General features: G+C 42.5%; 1 protein-coding gene and 1 long non-coding RNA gene across 2 annotated transcripts in view; one reads left to right on the top strand and one right to left on the bottom strand.

Moving 5' to 3' along the window:
• Dock1 (dedicator of cytokinesis 1) overlaps positions 1-22,375 on the top strand; it is a 523,445-nt gene extending 501,070 nt beyond the window's left edge. The window contains exons 50-54 of the mRNA XM_033761232.1: positions 3,449-3,594; positions 8,066-8,264; positions 14,926-15,079; positions 17,722-17,873; positions 21,206-22,375. Of these exons, the coding sequence (XP_033617123.1) occupies positions 3,449-3,594; positions 8,066-8,264; positions 14,926-15,079; positions 17,722-17,873; positions 21,206-21,301 (747 nt within the window). The 3' untranslated portion in view covers positions 21,302-22,375. The remainder of the gene's footprint in view (positions 1-3,448; positions 3,595-8,065; positions 8,265-14,925; positions 15,080-17,721; positions 17,874-21,205) is intronic.
• LOC104859938 lies at positions 11,746-13,542 on the bottom strand. The gene is made up of 3 exons (XR_779512.2): positions 13,359-13,542; positions 11,930-11,971; positions 11,746-11,846 (listed from the first exon to the last, which is right to left on the bottom strand). It is a non-coding gene; the product is annotated as an uncharacterized LOC104859938 (long non-coding RNA).
• Positions 22,376-23,092: the final 717 nt, after the last annotated feature.

The raw sequence follows: 23,092 nt of genomic DNA, 5'->3' as shown, positions 1-23,092 counted from the left end.
AGGAGCCCAGGAACCTTGCTTAGATCTGCTCTCTCTACTACACTCCATCTACCTCCTCACCTTAACCACCACAGGAGGCCAGCTGCTGATCAGGACCACCAGACCGGTCTGCAAACTTCCCCCAGGGCTTGCCTCCCACCCACAGCCCAGCATGCCCTGTTGTACACTACCACCACCAACACCCCCTTATCAACTGGACGAGAACTCCAAGTCAGTTTCATCCCTGGCACCAGTTCTGGGAGCACCTCCCTGGTGGTGCTGGAGTTTTCCCACCACCTTTGCATTGCAACAGACTCCTGACCTGGCCCCCTGCTCCCCGCCTGGACCTTACGTCTCCTCACAGCACAGCATGTCAGTCCACAGCCAGCATCTGAGTAACATGCGGAAAGGCGCACTTTCAGAAAACTATGAAGTATACTGGCTTCTCTCCCTGATAAATCACCTTGATTCAATTCAGCTAATTCCACCCCTACTCTTGTGCATGATTCAGTGGACATTTAACACTCGTGGTCAAGGCTGGACATTATGGTTCAGCTGGGAAACAAAAGCACAAAACTCAGAGGTACTGGGCAAACAGAGAAGCACACTTGCTAAGAGAGCTGAAGTGAGTTTTGCAGAGCAAGGGGAGCTGCCATCCCTGGTGTGCTGACACTTCTGGCTTCACCCACAGCACTTCATTAATCCTGTGTAAGCCTTGTCTGCTCAGAAGAAACTGAGGCTCAGAGTGGCGCCTTATTTCATGCGAGTTCACACTGATGATGCCAGACCCCGCACGCTAGCCTGTCCTATCACCCGCAGTCTGGAACCTGCTGACCCTGCTGCTGGGACATGCAGACATCAGTGCACTCACCATATCCTCGGCCAGCAGCTTCACCCGTCTACTGGGGTGGATTCTCATTGCTTCACGTGAAACTGATGAAGGTCCTGCTTCTCCTTTCTGGAGGCTGTGTCCAATAAAGGGAGAATTATGAGGCAAACCGTAGAACCCAAAACCCCAGCAGTTACCCTGCAGATGTGGCATGCCAAGCATGGTTCCTGTCCTTCCTTGGCCAGAGCCCTACCCCTGTCACCCTCTTTCATTTATTTCTCTCCATACATTCTCAGACATCCTGGCAAAGACTTAAGGTCACCTTCTAGGGAATTTCACAGTACATGGAGTCTGTACTCTCTGGCCCTCCTGACAGCTAGAGTGCAGTTATCCTTACTGGGTATCTCCACCTCCCAGTCCCTGGCTGGCTCCTTCCTGTGAGCTACTCTAGGCCCAAGTTCTCATGCTGTGAAGGTGTGACTGCTATGAACCATTTTATCTCAGAGGCGTTGAAACATGCTGGATGTTAAGTACCAAACTCACAGCTCTACCCAACTGTCAGGCAGGTCAGGTTGCTTCTCAGCTGTGGTCTCAGCTTCACTGAATGCTGCTTTTCCACCCCACTCAGTAGGTAGTAGAACACAAAGGCACTTCCAAGCCACAGAAATCAGCTGCTGGCTCTCTTCACTTCTTCCTTCTACCTATAACTATAAAGGATTACATTGGAGTCAAGCCAGTGGCAGTTCTAGAGGAGGCAAGAAGACAACCCCTCCCCGGTAGGTAAGCAGGATGGCTCAGTTAGGTGCACATTCGGAAATACAGCCACCTTCTCAAGCTGCTTTCCACCTCTGAACCTGTGGAAGAAATGACCAAGGATAGTGTGTTGGAATTGGAAAAGGAAAGACCAAGGCTGCCAACAAATCTTATTTAAAATATAAAGAGAGTCAAGGTCCCTTACAGATGCCATGGCCCAGGTAGGTAGGATGGTGCTGTGGGTGGCAGAAGAGGTGGTCAAGTGGAACTGAGAGGAGGTGACAGAATTATTCCTTGAGATGGCTAGGAATAGCAAGGACAAAAACAGGTCCTTTTTTTTTAAAGCTGAGAAGAGAAACCCTTCCAATAGAGAAGGATGGCGATCGGGCTGCCCTCCAGCAGTGTTGCAGAAAGACTGTGGACAGAATGTGGTAGAGACTGTCTCAGATTTGTATAGGAAATGTGTTCACACATGGGGATAATCTATAGGTAACCATTTCCCTTTTGTTTTCCTCATAAAAGTTAATCAATATAGTAGACATCTTCAATATACAGTTTCTGGGTATATATTGCCTTGAGCCAGAGGTCAACAAGCTGTGGCCTACCACCATTTCTGCAAAAAAAGTTTTACTGAAATGCAGCCATACTGTGTCTGTATTTTCTGTGGCTGCCTTTGCGCCATTGAGGCCAAGTAGAGTACTTTTGATAGAACACATGTGGCTGGCACTCATAGACTATTATCTGGTCTTTTACAGAAAATTTTTCCCAACCTCTGCTCTTTTGCAGTTTTGAACATTTTTACTGCTAAGGCAGTTTACAATTCAAATTTTATTTTCTTTGAGATCGTATGTGATTTGTGAGAAGCAGGTTTGCTTTCAGAGGTGGGAATGGCATTAAATAATTGTAATGCCGCCTTCTTACCTCTGAAGTCTGGAAGGTCTTAGAGTGGGTCTCCTGTCCAGGGCCTGGCTAGCTGAGATACTGGCATTGGTGGGTAGGAAGGATAGATTGAGTCAATACAGAGGGGATATGTCCTACAGGAGTGTGGATTCCACATCCTCAGGTTAGAGGAAAGTGGTTGTGTAGCAGATGAGGTCCCAGATGTGCCCACATCTGGCTTGGGATGCCAGTAGAGTAGCATTTTCTAGCTAATTAGATGTTTACACATACTATATTTCAGTGACACTTGTTTTCACAGTGTACAACAAAATGTCAAAGAGAGAATGGAAAACTCTACCTACAGACCATTTTTCATTAGACCAGAACACCATTAATTCACCACTTAACAAAGAGAAAGAGCTTTCACAACTCAGAACACAGCTTTCTCTGATCTGTGGCATGGTCATTCACCTTTGCTGAAGTGGCAGGAGCCTCTTGCTGCAGTGAGAGGGGTTTGGTCATTAGGGCTTTGTGCATCTATGATCTACATAGTGTGTTAATGTGCAGAGATACAGAGTTCATCAGGAGATGTTATTCTGTACATTAAACTTTTTGGTCAGTATGTTCTACTATGGAACAGGGTGTGCATTGTGCTCTCAATAGAGGAAACTGTGTTAAAAAGACCAACGGCTCTTTTTTGGTAAATTTTTTTACATCAAGTCAGATTTAAAAGATGTTGAAATAATCATCACTTTTATCCTCAGCTCAGAACAAGAATATGAACTATTCATAAAAATAGACACTTAACAGAGGCTGGGATTTAGCTCAGTGGTTCCGCCGCCTGCCTCGCAAGCACAAGGTCCTGAGTTTGATCCCTAGTACCAAACAAAAACAAAAAAAAAAAGTAGACACTTATAATCTATATTCCAACTACTAAGATCACTTAGTTGCAGGAGCCTGACCATGGCAGGTGCAGGCAACAAACATCTCTCTCTCTCTCACCCTCAGCCTTCAAGTCTGGACGACAGAAGAGGCAGCCGCCCTCGATCTATGGTGCGGTCCTTCACCATGCCTTCATCATCCCGGCCTCTGTCCGTGGCTTCAGTCTCTTCCCTCTCCTCTGACAGCACCCCTTCCAGGCCGGGCTCTGATGGGTGAGTTGGGCTCAGCAGCAGGGCGCTCCAGGGAAGGAAGGGCTTAGGGCATTCAACCCATGAGGAGCAACCAGCTTGTCACAACCAAGTATTCTTGTCTTTCAAACTGAGACCTTCCAAGAACGTATGACCACACAGGGCCTAAGATGATGTTCAGAGTCTTGTGATTGTTGAGGAAAAAGTCTTTGGTTTGAGTAGCACTTTGAGTAGTTTCTGTCAAATTTTAAAAACTTCAGTGAGCATGGTCCTTTTCCATGTATCGTAGAAGAGGCAGTCCCTGCTGTCCTACACATGGTGTTTTTATCTCACGTTGTCCCCTACAGTGCCATCAAGAGAGAGAGCTAGTATGTTCTGAGCAGATACAGCCTCTGCTGTCCCAATATGGTCAGTTGTTATGTGACAACTGGCTGATCTTCCTCCTACTCCTGTTCCTTGTTTCCGATGAGATTTATTATCTCATCATCCTTTAAACGGAAATACTGCTTAAGTTGAATTCTTCTCAGAGTGACCATCTGACCCACACTGTCTGTGACCATCTTGGAAAACACGACACAGATTACCCTTTTTTATTATGCAAAAATACATATACATTAAAATTTATCATCATTTTCAGTATACAGTTCAGTGATAGTACATTCACATTGTTGTACAACCATCATCATCATCTATCTCTAGAATTTTTTTTATCTTCTAAAAGTAAAACTCTGTACCCATGAAACAACACTTCCTGTCAACAACCGCTCTGCTTTGTCTCTGTGATCTGGACAATTCCAGCACAGCCAAGTAGACTCATGGCCACCTTTTTGCAAGACTGCCTTGGAGACCCAGTTTTGCCTCCTGATGGTACAGAGTAACTAAGAGGGGAACGTAAAACCTACCAGTTTGACTAGTTAACATAGAGCGCTCACCGTGGCTCTTATATTAGTTCAGATCATTGTAAAGACAACCTCAGTGTTTATATTTTTTGTGTTTTTGAGTGGCAATCATGTAAAATTTGTTCTTATACAAAGAAACAAATGTGGCATTCAAATCAAACATCACAGCGCTTCGAATTATTTTACTGTCATAGTTGTGCACAGTTGTGTGTTTGTCCAAGCTCATTTGGTTTGTAATCCAGCACCATCAAACTCGCTGGCGCCTGGCCTCTGCCAGGCCACACAGGCACACTCTTACAGAGAATCCCCAAGGACAGTTCAACTCGAAGTACCCTTTGTTACCAACAACTGATGTGTTCAATGGAGGACTGCAAACTACACCCACACTTTTTTTTTTCTTTAACAGTCATTTTTATCAGTGCCTGATATTTATAAGGCCGAACCCATATGGAAAATCTCAATTTAGAGATGTTTAAATCATGAGTGCCTGTCATTTAGAACAAGATTGCTGAAGAAATTTAACGCAGCTTCTCTTCAAGAGAATCCCCAGGCTAGCTGGAAAAGAAGTTTTTTTTTATATTTCCAAGCACACAGGGGTTAGGATGGAAATTGATATAGAGGTTTTAGATGGAGCATAGTGTACTACAGTTGGCTCCTCCCCAGGAGGCATTTGTTTAACCTTAATTGGGAAGGCATCTTTATATCAGAGTCCACATTTTTGGTCATTCATGGGATGACCATCCCTCACTGTCTAATGTGGAGAAAGTAAGGGTTGGCCTCCAATAGCACAGGTTATGTGCAAAGTAAAGTTCATCCCGTCAGCAGTTGCTTCTCATAATGTGAAACATTTTAAACAACCTGTCCTTCCCAAAGTAAAATCATGAAGATTTTTAGTTGTCTCTCTGCCCTTATAATGTATTAGATATAAGATCTAACACTTAATGGGCATATATATATATATTTGTAAAGTCCATGTGTCTCAAAATGTTTTTATGATCAATCTATTGATATATTTCATCATTCATTTTAATTTTTAAACTCTATATTATGAGAAAATTTCAAGGGCCATATACAAAGTGAACAGAACAGTACACTGAGGTCCTGTGCCCCATCAGCCAGCCTCAACCATTATCAAACTTTAGCCCATCTTTCAGTCCATATCCCACCCGGTTCCTACCCCATCATCTATTTTGCAGCAAATCTCAAACATCATACTTTATCCATAGGTAGTTCAATAGGAATTTCTAAAAGGTAAGAACTTTTTCTAGAAAGCATAACTATTTTACATTATTATCACACATAAAATATTAACAGGAATTCTATGTTATCATGATATATTATTAATTTGTCATCATCACAAATGTTATACTTTTTTAATTTGACTGAATTAAGACCAAGTAAGGTCCCCACCTTGCATGTGATTGTTATCTTTTAAGTCCCTCTCAATCTATTTTTTTTAATTTTGTTTTCCTCATAAATTATTGTTGAAAACCCAGGTTGCTCCTGCTGTGTCCACAGTCTGATTTTGTAGATTATGGTTCCTACAGAGTTGTTTGACAGGTCTCCACTCCCTGTATTTCCTGTGTTTTGATAATTAAATCTAGTGATTTGATCAGATTCAAGTTTGTATGAGGCCAGATGATTTCATTGTTAGCTGAATGTTTTTATGTTCAGAGACACAAAATAGCTGGTTTTCTCTCCTTTGGTGATATAAACAGCTATTGATAATCAATGCTTAGATTTCTCGCTGCTATTATTTAAATAGTCTTATGTACCTCCCTGCTCAGCCCTGTTCGATTGGGAGAGTCAAAACACAGGAGATGTGATTTTTACTTTCAGCAGTCTGAACCTTCAGTGAATTTTAAGTGCAATTGTGTTAATGACCATTCTTTTCCTGGCCAATCTAGGGGTTATTTGTGACATATCTCATATATGGGATCCAGATTGCTGTGTTATTCTTACTCAGAATAGTGTTTTTCTTCCACATGCCCCACTTAAGAATCAGCCTGAGAGAAACACAAATAGAACAAAAATATGACTGACTATTGAAATTACTCTCTCCTTGGAGAAGCCAGTATATTCTGCAGGTGGTTAGAAAGTGAGACTTGGAAGTTGCTGTGAAGTGTGGGAGCCCACAAGGGCCAGGTCAAGGCCTTCTTGGTCTGTATTATAAGGGTTAGAGTTTTCCCTACCACCTAGCTTGGGAACTGGCTGGACTTTGGGCAGCTAGAGGACAGAGAGTTTATTCTGTTCTCTTTCCTTTGACCATATGGAACTAATGTGAAGACCACCACTAAAAAAGACACATATATCCAAAATCATACTACAGATTCTTTATTCAATATGACTATAAGTACAACTCCTTTTAAGAAACCATATCTCAGTAGTAACATTTTTACATGCCATATTTCTTTTCCTCATTGAGCTTATTGGTACATTGTAGGTATACAGTACAGTTACATTCATCTTTGGGATCTTGTACCTTTATATGACAGGTCTTGGTTCTCATTTTTTCCCCATATCCCTGCCCTCCTTTCACCCCTCCTCCCTTTACATGCTACATTTTTAAAATATAACATCCCCATAACAATGCCTTACATATGGGTTGTGCAGTTAGATTTTTTAAGTTACTTTCATACCTTTTTCCATCTGGTCCTCTCTCTTATCTCCTTTCTTAGCAGGAGTTACAGGAGGCTAATGAGATTCCAATGTTACATTTCTTCCCCTTTGTAGTATGACTTACTAGGGCGAGACGTAGTGGACATGCCAACCCTGTGCTGAAATGCCATACTGTAGTTGTGTGTAGGTGTGAGTGCACACATAATGCATTCTAACATTTTGACGTGCGCCTTACATTTAAAACTAATCCAAGATCCATTCATAGTCTAACCATTAAGCCAGTTTTATACCAACTGCTTGGTGTCTATAAGTAAAGAGTGGTAATGACCTTGGTCCCATTAATGAATGAGAACAAGGAAATCCCAGAGATTAGAAAACATCAAGGGTCAGGCTCAAGACTAGATGGCAGAGCTTGATCCTCTGTCTAACTCAGTTCTGAGAACCCAAGCAAATTTTCAAGCATCTGGGAGGTAGAGCCTGCTTACTTCTGGCTAAGCCATCCAAAGAGCTTTACATGGAAACTACTAATATATCTATAATCAGAGAAACTCAGAATTAAGGTGCCAGGAATCTCTTTACACTGACATATGCAATTTTTCCCTTGCATTGTGAATATACCACTCTACATTTCTAAATATATGCAGAAAACTATCTTACCATAAGTCAACAAAAATTTCTAATATCATATTAAATTTACCTGGCCGGGCTTCACACTTCCCCAAGTCTGGCCAGCTATTTTATATGAAATTATTGTCCTATAAGTACCCTTTTTCCAGTTAGTTTTTATTGGGATCCAAACACATTCCTTACAGTTGGTCATTATATATCTGATGTCCCCCTTTGCCTCTCTCTGAATTATTCCTTTCCTTTTAAAAGCCTGCAGTTCCCAGGCAGCACTGAAATGCACTGTGAGTGACTTTACAAAGCAGTTGCTTTCCTATTAAGACATCACTGATTTAAAGAACCATTTTCTTTAGGTTTGCTCTAGAGCCTCTGCTGCCAAAGAAAATGCATTCCAGGTCCCAGGACAAGCTGGACAAGGATGACCCAGACAAGGAGAAGAAAGACAAGAAGAAGGAAAAAAGGAACAGCAAACATCAAGAGATATTTGATAAAGAATTTAAGCCAACTGACATCTCCCTGCAGCAGTCGGAGGCTGTGATTCTCTCAGAAACGGTATTTTAACTGGGGATTTTCCCTTTGCCTAGACTTGCCTCTGTTTTACATTTAGCCCGTGGGGCTGTCAATTTTATTTTACTGAATTTTTTGTAAAATAATGATTTGAAGATCTTGGGTCTCCTTAAACCCTAACTTTGAATAACTGAATACTATAGGGCAATCAGAAATGAAGAATAGAGCCTTTTTTCTCAGGAAGATGTTGTCTTAGCCTTCATCCTCCATTCCAAAGCTCTGGTAGGGTCATTCTCCATCAGGGCCCTCACATTCTGGGCTCTTTGCAACTCTGTTGGACTGCCCTAGTAGCTCAGAAGATAAACAGCATGTTTTTGTTGTCAAAAAGCCATATTCCATATCAATTAATGCCTCCCTTGCCCCTTTCTGACTAGAAATCTCTAAGCAACAGTCACTGCCAAAGTGTTATGATCTGCTCAGTTAGAATCCAAAAGCCCTTCCCCTCTGGATTCTTCTAGCTGGACTCAGTGTCCTATTATCCTCCTGGTTTCATCTCCTCCACATTCAAATCTCTTGGCCATCTTTCAAAAGGATTTGCAGGGATTTAACATGATACGTGCTGGAGAGTTGATATTAGAAACAGATTTCAGTGACATGTGTTCATCCCAGAGTTATAAGCATGCAGAGGCAGTGAAATTGAAGGGGTTTTCTGATTCAAGAAATGGCTATGGCGGTGGGCCTCCCTGAAATGCAGTGTTATGTTGGAGGTCCAAGTACAGAAATGAGTCCCAGGTGGCTTCTGAAAGTGCTGTTTGGACTGGAACAAAAATAGAGAGAGGGTCTCGCAGGCTGTCCTCTTTGAAGGTGGAATCATGCTTGAAGCCAGCTTCCCACAGCAACAGATGAGCATCTGTATGGTCAGTGGACAGCTGTGCACCTTTCTTGCCAGTATTCTATGACCTGGCCCGCTCTATCTTGGCTGGGATTAAATGGAGGTTTGCTTCATTAAAAAGCTTAGATGGGACCACTTATTACTTCCTTGCTTGTTTGTATTTTACAAACTAGAAAGTATGTTCTGGCTCCAACAGTGTTCATATGTTGCTTGCTTATCTAGCCCAAAGGGCATAACATAAATTTTGTCATAAAGGCACAGAAACTTAGTTTGTATAATATCCAGAATATTTCTATTGATGAATTAATTGATTTTAACTTTATGAGTTATATTAAACAATGGGTATTTAACAAGAAAAAACAAAAAAATAAAGTATTGAATGTTTAGTATTTATTGAGTGTTCATAAAAAAGGCACCAAAATGTTCAATATCAATTGGTTTTTGGTGTACAATGTCTAAAAAATAACAACAGAAATAAATTTCTATGTGAACCACAATGAAAATACCAATACCAAAAAAAAAAAAAAAAAAAAAAAAAAAAAACATATTCACTTCAATTATCACACCTAAAGCAGTCTTCACATGTGACAACAGCACGTTCCATACACATGTATCACTTACACACTGATAGCACATGTATTTTTGCTTTCCTGACCTTTTTGTAGGACATACTTGACATCTTGCTTATTATATTGCACAATGTGCAGTTAACAGGAACATAAAATATCAATAAAATATAAAATTATTAATATGTATTAGAACAAACATCAACATTTTCACATGAGCTGTGTTCTTGCTTTCAAAACCTAAAAGATAACATCAGAAATAAATTCCTATGTGAACTGCAAGGAAAATACCAATAGAACTCTACCACAAAAATAATCTTTGCAGGGCCGGGGATTTAGCTTAGCGGTTCGGTGGCCTGCCTTGCAAGCGCAAGGACCTGAGTTCAATCCCTGGTACAAAAAAATAAATAAATAAATAATAATAATCATCATCATCATCATCTTTGCTTCAGTTATCACACCCAAGGCAGTCCTCTCATGTGACAACTGCATGTTCCATGCACACATCTCACTCACAGTGACAGCACATGTGCTTAGCTTTCCTTTCCCATGTGGCAGGCCATTCTTGTATCCTCTCTTCTGTTTTGTCAGGAGCTTCCTACTATATTGTACCATGTGCACTTAGCAGGAAAATAAGATATTAATAAAATAAAATATAAAATATAGGATGAGTACTTAAAATAGACATCAGCATTTTCACATCAGCTATTTACTTGCTTACAAAATCTAAAAGATAACATCAGAAATAAAAACCTATGTGAACTGCAATATATACAAACAAAAGTCTACCATGAAACAATCTTCATTTCAACTGTCATATCCAAGACCGTCTTCACACATGAATATTGCACGCTTTATACATAAGTATTGCTTACAGTCATAGGATGTATGTTTTGTTTTCCTATCCTTCCTTGTAGGTGACAGTTGACATCTTTGTGGCTTTCCTGTTGTTGTTGTAGTAGGTCTTTGTGATGTTGTGCCTACCTGTTCACCTATCAGCTCACCCGTGTGCTCCACAGTTCTTCTGCACAGTTCCCTGGGCAGGAACATTTTGTTTTTCCTATGCTATAAATGATCTCTTATGAGTTCCAGTTCCAATCTGCTAAGAAAATTTCTCCATGGTACTTTGTACTTGTTATTTTCTTTGTAAGTGATCAAAGTATTTATGCCACACGTTAAGGATTGAGTAAAACACAACCATTGGCCAACGCTTTGTGTTTTAAGTTGCATCATAGTTGCTGCATAACTTATCAATAACATCTCTTCCACCTTTGGTTTTGTTGTAGACAGTTTCTCAGTAACTCAGGCTTCTGTTTTGTTGAGGTTTCCCTGTCAAATGTTCATCATGGTACAATGTTAACATCAGCAGTACCAGTTTGGGTTTTTTTGCCATATACAAGGCCAGTATAAACCTTTCTGAAATCCAAAGATTGTATGATACAATCCTGTTTTGAAATTGCAGCATTTCATTTAGAATTTCTGCTTTGTTCTTGCATACAGCTCCTACACTAGTCAACTCATGCTCTGTTAACAAATGTAGCATCCATTGGAAACTGGTAAACCAAGTCTCGAATGTCACATTCCAATTAGTTTGGGAGATTGGAGCAACAAATGTGTTCATGACATCATTCAGTTTATTACTTTGCAAATAAGGATCTGTGGCTAAGTGCCAGATAAATTTCTAAATTGAAGGCATAATGAATCTTCGAATCTATAAGGGTATAAATTTATATGTCATATTTTGACCCATTACTTTTCCATAAGTCTTTTACATTCCTGCAATTACCATGAGAAATACCTGCTAAATAAAGTAGCCCTATGAGTGCTTTCAGTTCATCTAGTGAGGTGTTATAATAAATGCATTTTAATATGACTATTGGTGCATACCGAACTTTTTATTTGTATTTCATCCTTTCTATATTTCACATATTTCTCAAGATTTTTTAGCATTTCATTTGTTACAGTTTCCAACATTGAATAGCAGTGCTGCCATTCTATCCAATAGGTTTCACCTCTGCAAAGATCCTCCCTATATTTTCAAACCTAGTTCTAACATTGGATTGTACCATCTTCATCCATGCACGAATAATCTGATGATTCAGTTTTGACCTCCTCCAAAACTTGTAAATTCTGGTTTTTCATGTGCCGTTGTACTGAATTGGACTACTTCTAGAAAAATCAAATAAAACCTTTTTAAAGCAAATTCTAAATGCACAGAAATTTAGCAATGAGCATTTCATGGTCAAACTCACCTGTTGCTGCTTTGGAGCTCCCATATACACCTTGCCGTTCATCTGCCAAGTGAGCAAATACGTAGATGGGTTTTTGCTTTCCCAAGGTGCAACTACTGTGAGTCACACCAACATTCTATTATGATAAAATATTTGCTTTCATAACAGAAGAATGTTGTGGGTGTATCTTAACCCTGTGATGCTCATATGCAAGACTTGTTAGATGGAGCATTATGTGGGTAAAAGTCCTGGTGTGACACTTTTGCACATATTCACAGACGTTGCCCTTCATTGCACCAAGTAAGTAAACTCAAAGATTGCCCCAAGAACAGCTACTGAGAGGCACAGCTGACTGCTATTATGCTAAAGTACAAATTTTTAGTAGAAACATATGGGATGGGTTGTTACAACCCAAAGTTACCCTCTTTAGGCTAGAGGCAGAAGGCAGGTAAGTGCCAGAGCAGTGATGTGCCAGAGCAGTGACAAGGCAAATGCCACTGTGAGGCTTGTGGATGGGTGCTCTGAAGTTGGGCTCCAGTGTCTCAGTGTAGCACACAAGTGGCCAAGGGCATTAGGCTTAAGGGAGGCACTACCCAGAGACTGCCATTTGGTGTCCAGGCAGTGGACCTCAATTAGTGGATTGAAATTCTCTTGAGTCTCCCTGCATTTTCTGTCCACTGTCTGGAATTCATGGAAGCAATGACCCCAAAACACCGAGACCTCTCAAGCCCCAGCTGGATTCCTCAAGCCTCACAATTTCATAATTGGGAAGGGAATTAACAAAAGCATGTTTTTAATATTCACCAAGTGTCAGTCATTGTGTCTTTCAACATGTTTTGTGTAAGTGCTATTCAAAGATATCAAAACAGAGGCCTCCAAGCAGTGGAGCCAAGTGGCAGAGTCAACCATAGTGCATTGTATGAACAGAAGTCCAGGGACACAGAAGGCATTGAGCCTTCACAGTGCAATTTCTGCACCTCCTTGTGGTGGCCCAGTCTCTCTATGAGGGCTCCTTCAAATGACAGGACCAGGTGCAATATACATGGGCCTCCCCACAACTGACTCTAAATTCCTTGAATACATTCATAGGAGCTCAGGAAGGGCTGAACACAGGACCTTGTCCTCACTATCAGCATGTGACCAAGGCTCCAAATAACCACTGCTATAATGACAGGAGATCAGGCTTCCTGCCCTCTCAGTGGATCCAGTCTAGCTACCCATCTTGCACAGGCACTAGCAAAGTCTGTGAGGATACTCAGGCTCTTGGAGTTTCCTAGACAGGACCCTGAGAGGGCAGGGCAGGAGGGCCAGCACTGGGAGGAGGTTCCCTCCAGAGAAATAGCAGCACATTCCTTGGGGCAACACTGGTGCCCCCTGGTGTCCGCTTGGCACCTGGCCCTGCCATTGCCCTCCCTCCCACTGGCTTCTCTAGCTTCTGCATATTTCTCACCTTAGCAGAGGCTGGACTCAGCTTCCTACTTGATCTACATTATCAGCAATTTCATGACCTTTAACTGAGTGCTGTGAATTGGGGTCTCAAGTCTGCCATCTGCATCTTCTTATGAAAGCCTCTGGCACTCTCTGACTCAGAAAATGTCCTATGATGTAACAGATAGAGAAGGATGAGAGAAGTTCCCAACAGTTCCTGAATCCCTGTCACCAGCCCATATGCACAACCATCCTGCCTAGGGTGCAGCCAGGCATTTCTAGACATCCCCCAGTATTGAGGGTACCAGGACTCAGCCATTCTCTGCAGTGAATTGATGACAACTGGGTGTAGGTCTCTCATCACACGGTGCTTCTTAAGGGGGCTCTTGGCCAAGGCCCTGGGCCACTCTTTACTTGAGGGCCTACTTCTTTCCTTCCAGCTTACGTAGCCTCTAGATGAGCACTGGCTTTGTGGGCATCTTCTGAGATGATCTGACTGCCGTGTCCCACCCTCCCACCCCCTCTGCTGCTGCCACTACGAGGTCACTCAATCTGGCTGCGGCACCAAGCCTAGACCTGCTACTTGCCTGTCCTTCCTGGGGAGACAGTCTCCACTGCTGCATTTTGGCAGGGTGAATAACTTCTGATTACTCCTACCTCAATATTTTGTAATCGCTGGCATACTCTGAGGCCTAATGATCTGAGACCAAGTTGCAAGGAATACATAAATAAAATTTACTCATGTAACAAAGGAAAGGGGTCAGGTGGATAAGGTCAAATTTATTTAAAAGTCAGAAATAATAAAAGAAGAATAGAGAAAAAGAATTCCTACCCAGAAATGATACAGTGCAAGAGAAGAAAGGAAAAACAAAAACTCTACAGGAAGTTTCTAGACTTTTACTCCACTTTACTACCCTTTGGGGGCATCTGAATTGTTTACCACAGCTGCGCCACTCTTATTTTATGTTCCTGAAGGCTGTGAAGTGCTGTCCACCCCTAGGCTGTATGGATAGAGTAGTGTGAGACCCTGTGTTCATGTGATCTGGCTGCTTTAACGAAGTTTAGCAAACACACAGTGGCTAATTTAAAAGCAGAATTTCTTTTCTTTTCTGGGGACTAGAAGTCGAAGATCAAGGTTTCAACAGTGCTGAGAGGGAGAATCTGTTCAATATCCTACCCTCTAACTTCTGGGATCTTTGGTGTTCTTTGGCTTATAGAACTATCATCCTATCTGTATCTTCACAGGATGTTCTCCCTGTCTACATGTCAGTGTACAGATTTCCCTCTTTCATAAGCACCCCAGTAACATTGGATTATGGTCTGCCTTAGTGACATCATCCTGACTAGATGGTTTACAAAGCCCTTATCTCCAGGTATATACAGCATGAGGTACTCAGGATGAGGGCTTCAGCATAGGAATTTTAATTATTTTATTTATTTATTTAGGTACCGGGGATCGAACTCCAGTCCTTGTACTTGCGAGGCAGGCAGTGGAACCACTGAGCTAAATTAGCGTAGGAATTTTTAAAAGAGTCACGACTTAGAACATAACACACCTTAACTATACTCTGTCTGTCCCTCCAACATAGATAAGCCCCCTGCGGCCCCAGAGACCAAAGAGCCAGGTGATCAACATCATTGGAAGTGAAAGGCGCTTCTCGGTGTCCCCAACATCACAGTCCTCCCAGCAGACACCTCCTCCCGTCACACCCAGGGCCAAGCTCAGCTTCAGTGTTCAGTCAAGTAAGTGGACCCTTTCTCACCTTGTAGTCTGTGACAGTGCCCCATGGTGTTCCCTTGATTAGTGACTCTATAGTGAGGATCCTCTCTTCCTGGCAGCAGATCAAGAGTTGGGACGAATACCTGATATACGGGGAAGTCCCTCTGGTCGGGATGGAGAATGTGGACTTAAGCAAATCAGCCAAGACCCTGTCGTAAGCATCAGCGCTCCGTGGGCAGAGTGTGTGGTGTCTGTCTCAGGCTCTGAAATTCTCCCTGCCTTGGGAGGGGGCTTGAGAGGCACAGGGGCAGCCCTCTTTTCTCAGCATGAGCCATCAAGGCATCCAAGGGCTTTCTCGTCTACAGAAAGAACACACAGTGGAGAATCCCTTCCAGGCAGGGTAGAAAGGCACAGGGACACAACTCACTTCTCTGGTTTTGCCCATATTCTAGAGCTGCCATTGCAAAATATCATAGACTTGGTGGCCTGAAGCAGCAAAAATATATTCTCATAATTCTGGCCAGAATTGATCTTCTTGATCTCAGAAGACTGAGATCAAGGCGTTGATAATTTGGTTCCATCTGGAGGCTTTGAGGAGGAATCTAGTCCATGCCTCTCTCTCAGCAATCCCTGGTATTCCTGGGCTTATGGCCACATCACTCTGGCCTCTGCCTTCATCTTCATCTGGCCTCCCTGTGTCTTCTCTTATAAGAACATCAGTAATTGGATGTAGGGCCCATCATAAATCCAGGATGATTTCATCTTGAGAAACTAGTTGCATTTTCAAAGACTGTATTTCCAAGTAAAGTCACATGTGGACGTTCTTCCTCTGGGTGGACCCCAGAAGTCCACATTTTGTAGGGAAACTGTCCAACCTACTACATGTGATAACCAGCATTTCAGCACCAAATTCAGACCCATCAGAGAGGAATCTTGGCAAGAAGTGGGAGGGAGCCCACTCCATCCTGTATCCAGGAAAGGGCTCCAAGGCAGGACAGCATGTGCCCTGTGGAGTGGATGTGCAAGGTAGCCAAAAGTGTCCTTTGCACTTGATTTTCTTCTTAACTGAAGGGGCACGGGTGGTGATTCTGGAGGCCACATGGGGGTCACTGTGTCTTGGCTACAAGTGTGGGCACTGGAAAGGAGGTGACCTCTGAGTGGCACATCTCCAAATCTGTTATTGCTACATGATCTTTCTCTAAAGACATCTTTTACATTTCTTTAAAATATTTAAACCAGATACCATTGCAGCAATTACAGAGAATAGTCTAGTTGCTCCACCCAAGTTAAATGTAGAATTGCCATATGACCCAGCAATTCTACCCTTAGGCCTTTACCCCAAAGATTTGAAACAAGCACTCAGACAGCTCTTTGCTTGTGAATGTTCATTAGCACCATTATTTGCTATGGGCCAAAAGTGGGAATAACCCAGTGCTTGTCATGAACAGATCAATAAAGTGTGCATTCAAAGAAATGCCCCTGCCCGATGCAGTCATAAAAATGGATGAAGTTATGACCCATGTTATGAACCTCAAAATCATGAAGCTAAATGAAATGAGCCAGTCACAAAAGGACATATGTCATGTGATATGATGAAGAATCCAGATTCGGCAAATTTAAAGAGGCAGAGAGCATAGATGTCGCCAGGAGCTGGAGGGAGTGAAGGATGGGGAATTGTTGCTTAATGGATATAAGATCCCTGTTTGGGGTGATGAAGTGGCTTGAAAATAGACAATAGTGGCGGCTGCACAGCACTGTCAGTGTAGTCAGTGCCACTGGATTTACATTAAAAGATGGTGATAATGGCCAATATTATGCCACGTCAATTTTGCCACAATAAAACTCACCACAGCGGAGGACAGTCTCCTGGTCAGAAGTCTTCTTCCTGCCCTTCCCAGTTCCATGGCACAGCTTCCATCCTGGGAAGTGTTTTCCTAAAAAGGGATTTCTCCACACGTGAATCGCTGGTGAAAACTCCAAAAGACACCCAGCAGTAAACATATCAATTTTTCTCTCTTCCATTTGAAAGAGAACAAAATATTTCCAAGAGTTTCAACAAGGGTTGTGAAAATACTCTGCCTGAATTATTGTTCCTCTTTTGAAGACAGCCATTAGCCCTTCCCCTCAGCTTAGGGAAAGCAACAGCAGTAGTGCCTACAGGTGCTGATGTCTTTGTTCCACATAGTTGTGAGTTTGCCTGGTGAGAGAGATGAAGGGTGAGTGCCTGGCTGTGGGCAGCATCATTAAACTCTGCTTGCTGAAGCATTTCAGGTAGTACCTAGGGCAGGCTGACAACAGAGGCCTGGCAGGATTTGAAAGCAGCAGCCACAGACAGTTCTTGTGATTCCGTCTTTGTAGATGCCACCAAGGCAGAGGGGATCAAGAAGGTCCAGAGTGTCAGCATATTCGTAGTAAATTGGTGCCTTTCTTTAAGCACTGGTTTTAGGTATCTTGTGGTACTTTTTATTCCCTTTCTAGAACATTCCATTTGGAGTGAGTGACACCCTTTGCATTCTCTACCCATCATGCTCTGTGCTCTGCTGGCAAGTGATTGTGTGATGTAAAGTGCTTCTCAAGGAGTGGGGAGAGAACAAGGAGTAGCCCTGTGAGCTATCAGGTTCCTTGCGTGTATAGGTCTGATTTTAAATAGGTCCTGATTTTCTAGGTTTGGAGCTGAATGGCATGACAGGGATGGATGTGGCCGATGTCCCACCCCCTCTGCCTCTCAAGGGCAGCACGGCAGACTATGGGAATCTGATGGAAAACCAGGACCTGATGGGCTCACCAACACCTCCCCTGCCTCCTCCACACCAGAGGGTAAGTGTAGATCTGCAGCAGGGGGCTTTAACTACCTGTTCTGCCCAACATGACAGACGCCTGATCCAGTTGTTATCAGGTTTGCTATAGGTTAACAAGAAAAACTATAAAATGGTTCTAGATTGGATTCTGAGAGATGTCAAACTTCTAAGAACTCCAGTATGTGTGGCCTGTGGTTCTGTGTCATTGTCACTGCAGTGAAACACTCACCCCAAAATCATACTTGGAACAAGGATAAGAATAGAATGGTTGTCATTGCTTCAGAGGTCATTCTAGTGGAGACACAATTGTGAAATACTGATTTTGAGAAATAGCTTTCACGCCAAGACATCTGTCTGAGTGGGTTAAGCCTTGGCCATGTTGCCCTGTAGGGGAGGTGGCTCCTGCTGGCACCACCTTAACCCTGAAGTAGCTCCTGTCCCAATAGTTCCTCTGGCTAGCATCACACTCATGCTGGCAACTCCTGGGCATGACAGGCACTGGCTGCCCAGAGAGTCTGCAGAGGAGACTGGGCACAGCTTTTCCTCACTGTGCCTGTTACCCCTATCTTTGGTTCGCAGTGCTGGCCAGTAGTAGTGACCTTTCTAAGTGTGAGCAGCTGGCCCAAACCTCCCTTTAGCACATCGCCAGGATGGCACTCCTTGCACATTGTCAGTAATCCTGTCTCATACCCTCCTACCAAGTGAGCTTCTAATGCAAACATTAGTGCCAAGCCTTATGCTGTTTAAACCAGGGCCTCTGCTGCCAGGTGCCAGTTCTAGAAACATTTGTTGTGGCTCCACAGTGTTGTGTACTTGGATCGCCTGGCTGCTGTCCTGTGTTTCCTACCCCTGAGCCCCCACACCCATGGTTTAGGGTGCGGCACAGGTAGAGGTCAGCTTGGGGAGGAGGAGTTGTGTGGTTTGCACAGCAACCGCTGGAATGTGCAATTCCAGGTCCACCCCGCAGGCTTTCATATTCACAGCCTTATAAAATTAAATCAGCATAAATACCCTGCTCCTGTTTGTGCAGCTGGTCATGTTTCACTATTCAACTTCCATAAAGTAATTATATGGCCACAAAATTTGTGTAGCACATTAAAGACATGAAGTCATTAGATGCCTGCCATGAAGTGTATGTGTGCTATTTTTTTTTCATCAACATTATAAATTCTTCATGCTATTCCTTTTCCTTTTTTATTTTTTGAGGAGACTTTTTGATTCAGTGCCCTCCTCTTGTGAGGAGGGTATTTATTCACACTGTGCATTTGATACTTTCTTCTGTATAGGAAAACTAAGAAACCGGTATCAAAGAGACAGGTGGCTTTATGAGGCCAAGGTGCCACTTAAATAAATGCTGTCTCCATGGAGATATCACAGTGGAGAACTGGCCCTGGAGAAGGGACCAGGTTTCCTTATGGAAGGGGCTTTACAGGAGTCAAGAAGAGTTCACGGAAGTTGTGAAATTGTAAAGCTGAGTTTCCTGGGCACTTGTAACCACATGTGTGTTATCATAAAAGGAGAGTCATGAGATCCTAGGGGAACCTCTGCTTGGGTGCAGCATTGCCCTCCTAATGCCTTCATTGATCACATCTTTATTCTCTCCTCTTTATTTATTACAGATGCAAAAATGTCCCCCAGGTCTCCATACACTGAAAGTTCTGAGCTTAGTACTTAGAATTAGTACCAGTTTCATTGCTGTTACAAATAAACTCAGGGATAATGTTTTTATTGTCTCCGTTCCTTGAATACCTCATTCTAAGTAACTGATGCCACATGCAGTTGATTAAGTAAAAAGCTAGTATGCACGAGCTTTGTCTCAATTCATAAAGGGGGTATTCAATGAGATTAATTACCCAATTCTTTGCTATTCATTTCTTGTTTAATTTACTTGCAGGATGAGAGCATGTTGAGGTGACAGGCCGGTGGTTAGCATGTCATAATTGACAATTGTGTTTCCTAGGGTGCCTCCCTTTGCACAGCCCCGGGAGCCATTTAGGATAATGATCGTTCGTCTGCCATGATGGGGGTGATCGATAGCCTCCTGTCACTCTTATTGATCAGCCTCCGGCTCATAGGCAACCCTCTCTCTGGTTGTTGCCATTTTAAGCTGTCATCTCTTTGGAAATGCTCTTTGACCAGTAATCTGAGCTATCATTGTACTTAATGGCGATAAGCCTGACATTCTCATACCTGGCACAAAGGGCATCTCTGGCACCATGTTTATATCAGATTGTGTTGGTCTGGCCCACAGTGACTCATGTAAACTCATGTTATCAGGCCTCCAAGTAGCTGTTTCTATTAACCATTCTTACCAATCTCAAAAAAGACTTGAGTGTCTTTTACTTCAGTCTCCTGTTTACAATGTCTCAGTATCATTATATCAGTTCTGTTTTCCTCTGCTTATTCAGTACTAGTTCATTTTGGTACTGCATTTACTTGTCTATGAATCAGGAGGAAATTTGGGCAGTGAGTGAGAGACGACTGCGTCACTATTTTGTCCTCGAAAACTTCTTTTCGCACATTTAGCTAAATGTGCACCTCTACTGAGAGGCTGCAAAAATCCACGCTTACCCATGAGTTAGTCGGTAGTCTTTTGGGTTTCATCAGGATGAAACCCTGCGGTGTGCTCCTACCTCCCTGATCTATTCATTTTTTCACTTGCATGTTTGTTTACCTATATGACTGACCCATCTATACAGAGCATGTCCTTTTATCAGTTGTCTGTGATGGGGACATGAGAGTCCCAAGAGCAATAGGACAGCAGCTGCCTATATCATTTACATTCCAGAAGGTCCATGGGGCAGGGCTTTTTCTATCAATGTTACAGTTATAATTCTTTCTTGGGCATCTAAGGCAGTCTGTGGCCTATAGGCCACATCCAGTCAGCCACCTGTTTTTTTGTAAAGTTTTCTTGGAACACAGCTACAGCTATTCCTTTATATACTATCTCTGGCTGCTGTCCAGCCTTAGCAGAGATCATAAGCCCCACAAAACTGAAAATGTTCACTTTCTCTCCCTCTCCTGGAAAAGCTGGCTTTCAGTTCAGAAAGCAAGGAAGGGACTCCTCAGCTTACCCTGGAGAACAGCTCCAAGGACATTCCTGTCCTCACACAGCAGATCAGTTGTTAGTTCAGCAGTACATCAGAAAGGCCTGTGGGTACCAAGCAACCCAGTCCTGAGTGCAGCAAACCTGCCAGTGCTAAGCCAGGCAGAATGGAGCCCCAGTCATGTGGAAGGGGCAGCTCCAGTGCAGGGAGTGCAGATGCACTGTGCCAAGTGAAACCATGATACTGGGTCACGTGGCACACCACGGGGACAATGGTAATGTCTTCTCATACTCGTGTTTTCTAGCAACTGCCACCTCCGCTACCCAGCAAAACTCCACCTCCTCCCCCTCCAAAGACGACCCGCAAACAGACCTCTGTGGACTCTGGGATTGTGCAGTGAAAGCAGCGAGACTCTCAGAAGAGCAAGTTGTCATCTTTCCTCCCCTCCCCATGTTCTTCCATGTCTGATGTTTACCTCACTGGGCCTTCATTGACCTTTAGTTCAATGGCTTTTCCCTAAGAGGAGTTGTTTCTAGCCCTAACATTACGGAGTGTGGAGGATATAGGGCCAGGACATACCATTGTGTTTATCAAAGTTTAGGGTTCTCAAGGGTGTCATTCTTTGAGAGAGCCACAGTCTTGCCCAAATGTTCTTCCTTTTATGTGCCAAATGACTTGTATTATGCAAAGAGCTCAGCTGATCTGAGGTTAGCCAAGTGGGAGAAGTGAGACCGTCACTGGTGAGAAGTTGTATACTAGGATGTGTAAGAATGCTCATGTTCTCTCTGCAGTCAAGACCCTTGCTCACTCTCATGGGATGTTCAATCAGACTCCTTCCTTTCTGCATCTGTGGTGTGGCTTTGTGTTGGTTGAGTATGTTTTCAACCTGCATCGGGTAACCTGTCAGGGAAGTTCCTGATTTTTTTCTTGGTATAATTTAAAATAGGATATTTCTCAGCTACTGAACAGTTACTAATTTATGGAGTAGAAATACCATTATGAATACTGGATCAAAAAGAAAAACATGAGTAAAGCAAAATAAATTTTCATTCTGCTTTGAAAAAGAATATGTGCACCATAAGAGATGGTTTCAATTGGATGAATTATTTGTGTCCTCATATTGTACAGAAGTTTGTATATATGATGGTTCTTAGAACTTGTTTTAATTTTTTTGGTCCTTATGTCTATTGTAATAGACATCTGCAAATGATTCTCCATATGTGTTCTTAATTTTTAACTGCTGGAAATGTAAAAAAAAAAAAAAAACAACCACAGAAAAGCCCCACAAAGTAAATTTGTTTTTCAGAACTCCAAAGTCCTGAAAATGTTGATGGACAATGATTTTTTAAAACTAACTTTGTATAACCTAATATTTTTATTCTAGCATCTATTTTTTTTATTCACTATGACCATGATACTGTTCTAGTAGGCTTCAAAGTTAATCATTGACAATGAAAAAATAAAATGTATTTAAAGAGACTCAACCGTGGCCTGTTTTGTTTTCATTCTCTAATGTAAAATACAGATGCTGTTCTGCTTTCTTATAGAAATAAAAAAACATTATATATATATACTACTTAGTTGCCTCTGATTTGGAGGCCTAATAGAAAGTCTCTTTCTGTATCTACATGTCCTTATAGATAGAGGCAGAGCAGAGTGCTCTGTGAAGCTTTCTTTCAGTGCTGGAGACTCTCAGGCTGCACATCATGTCGGTCATTAGGATATTATCCACAATCCTAAAATAATCACATTGGCACACCAGTCTGGGAGAGGTAAGAGTCTAGGTGGGCCAGGGGTCAATTTTCAGGTGGTCAACATTCATCTCACACAAGCAGCCACCACCAGCACTGTATGAACCAATTCCTGGCCTACAGAAATGCTAGTTCCATGGTAGACTTGCATCTTGTGTAGTTCTTCCCAACCTCCCCCAGGTAGCCCTCATGTGACACAATCTGGGCTTGAACCCTCACCCCCATCCCATCCCCATGACTGTGCATCCCAAGTTTGTCTTGAGAACTAGAAAGGATAGAAAGAGGACAGAAAAAAATTGCATAAAGTAGAAGACAGTCAACATGTTGTAGAAGCTTTCTAATATGATGTATAAATATGTTGCTGTATTTATAAGCCAGGAAACTTCTCAAATTCTGTGCACATACAAAATTTCCTCACTGTATTAGTCAGCTTTCCATTA

This window comes from Fukomys damarensis, unplaced genomic scaffold (genome assembly GCF_012274545.1).
Source record: "Fukomys damarensis isolate Sample0158 unplaced genomic scaffold, DMR_v1.0_HiC HiC_scaffold_8, whole genome shotgun sequence".
Classification (NCBI taxonomy): Eukaryota; Metazoa; Chordata; class Mammalia; order Rodentia; family Bathyergidae; genus Fukomys; species Fukomys damarensis.
Note: the sequence above shows the minus strand (reverse complement) of the source record. Positions and strands in the feature narration are given on the sequence as shown.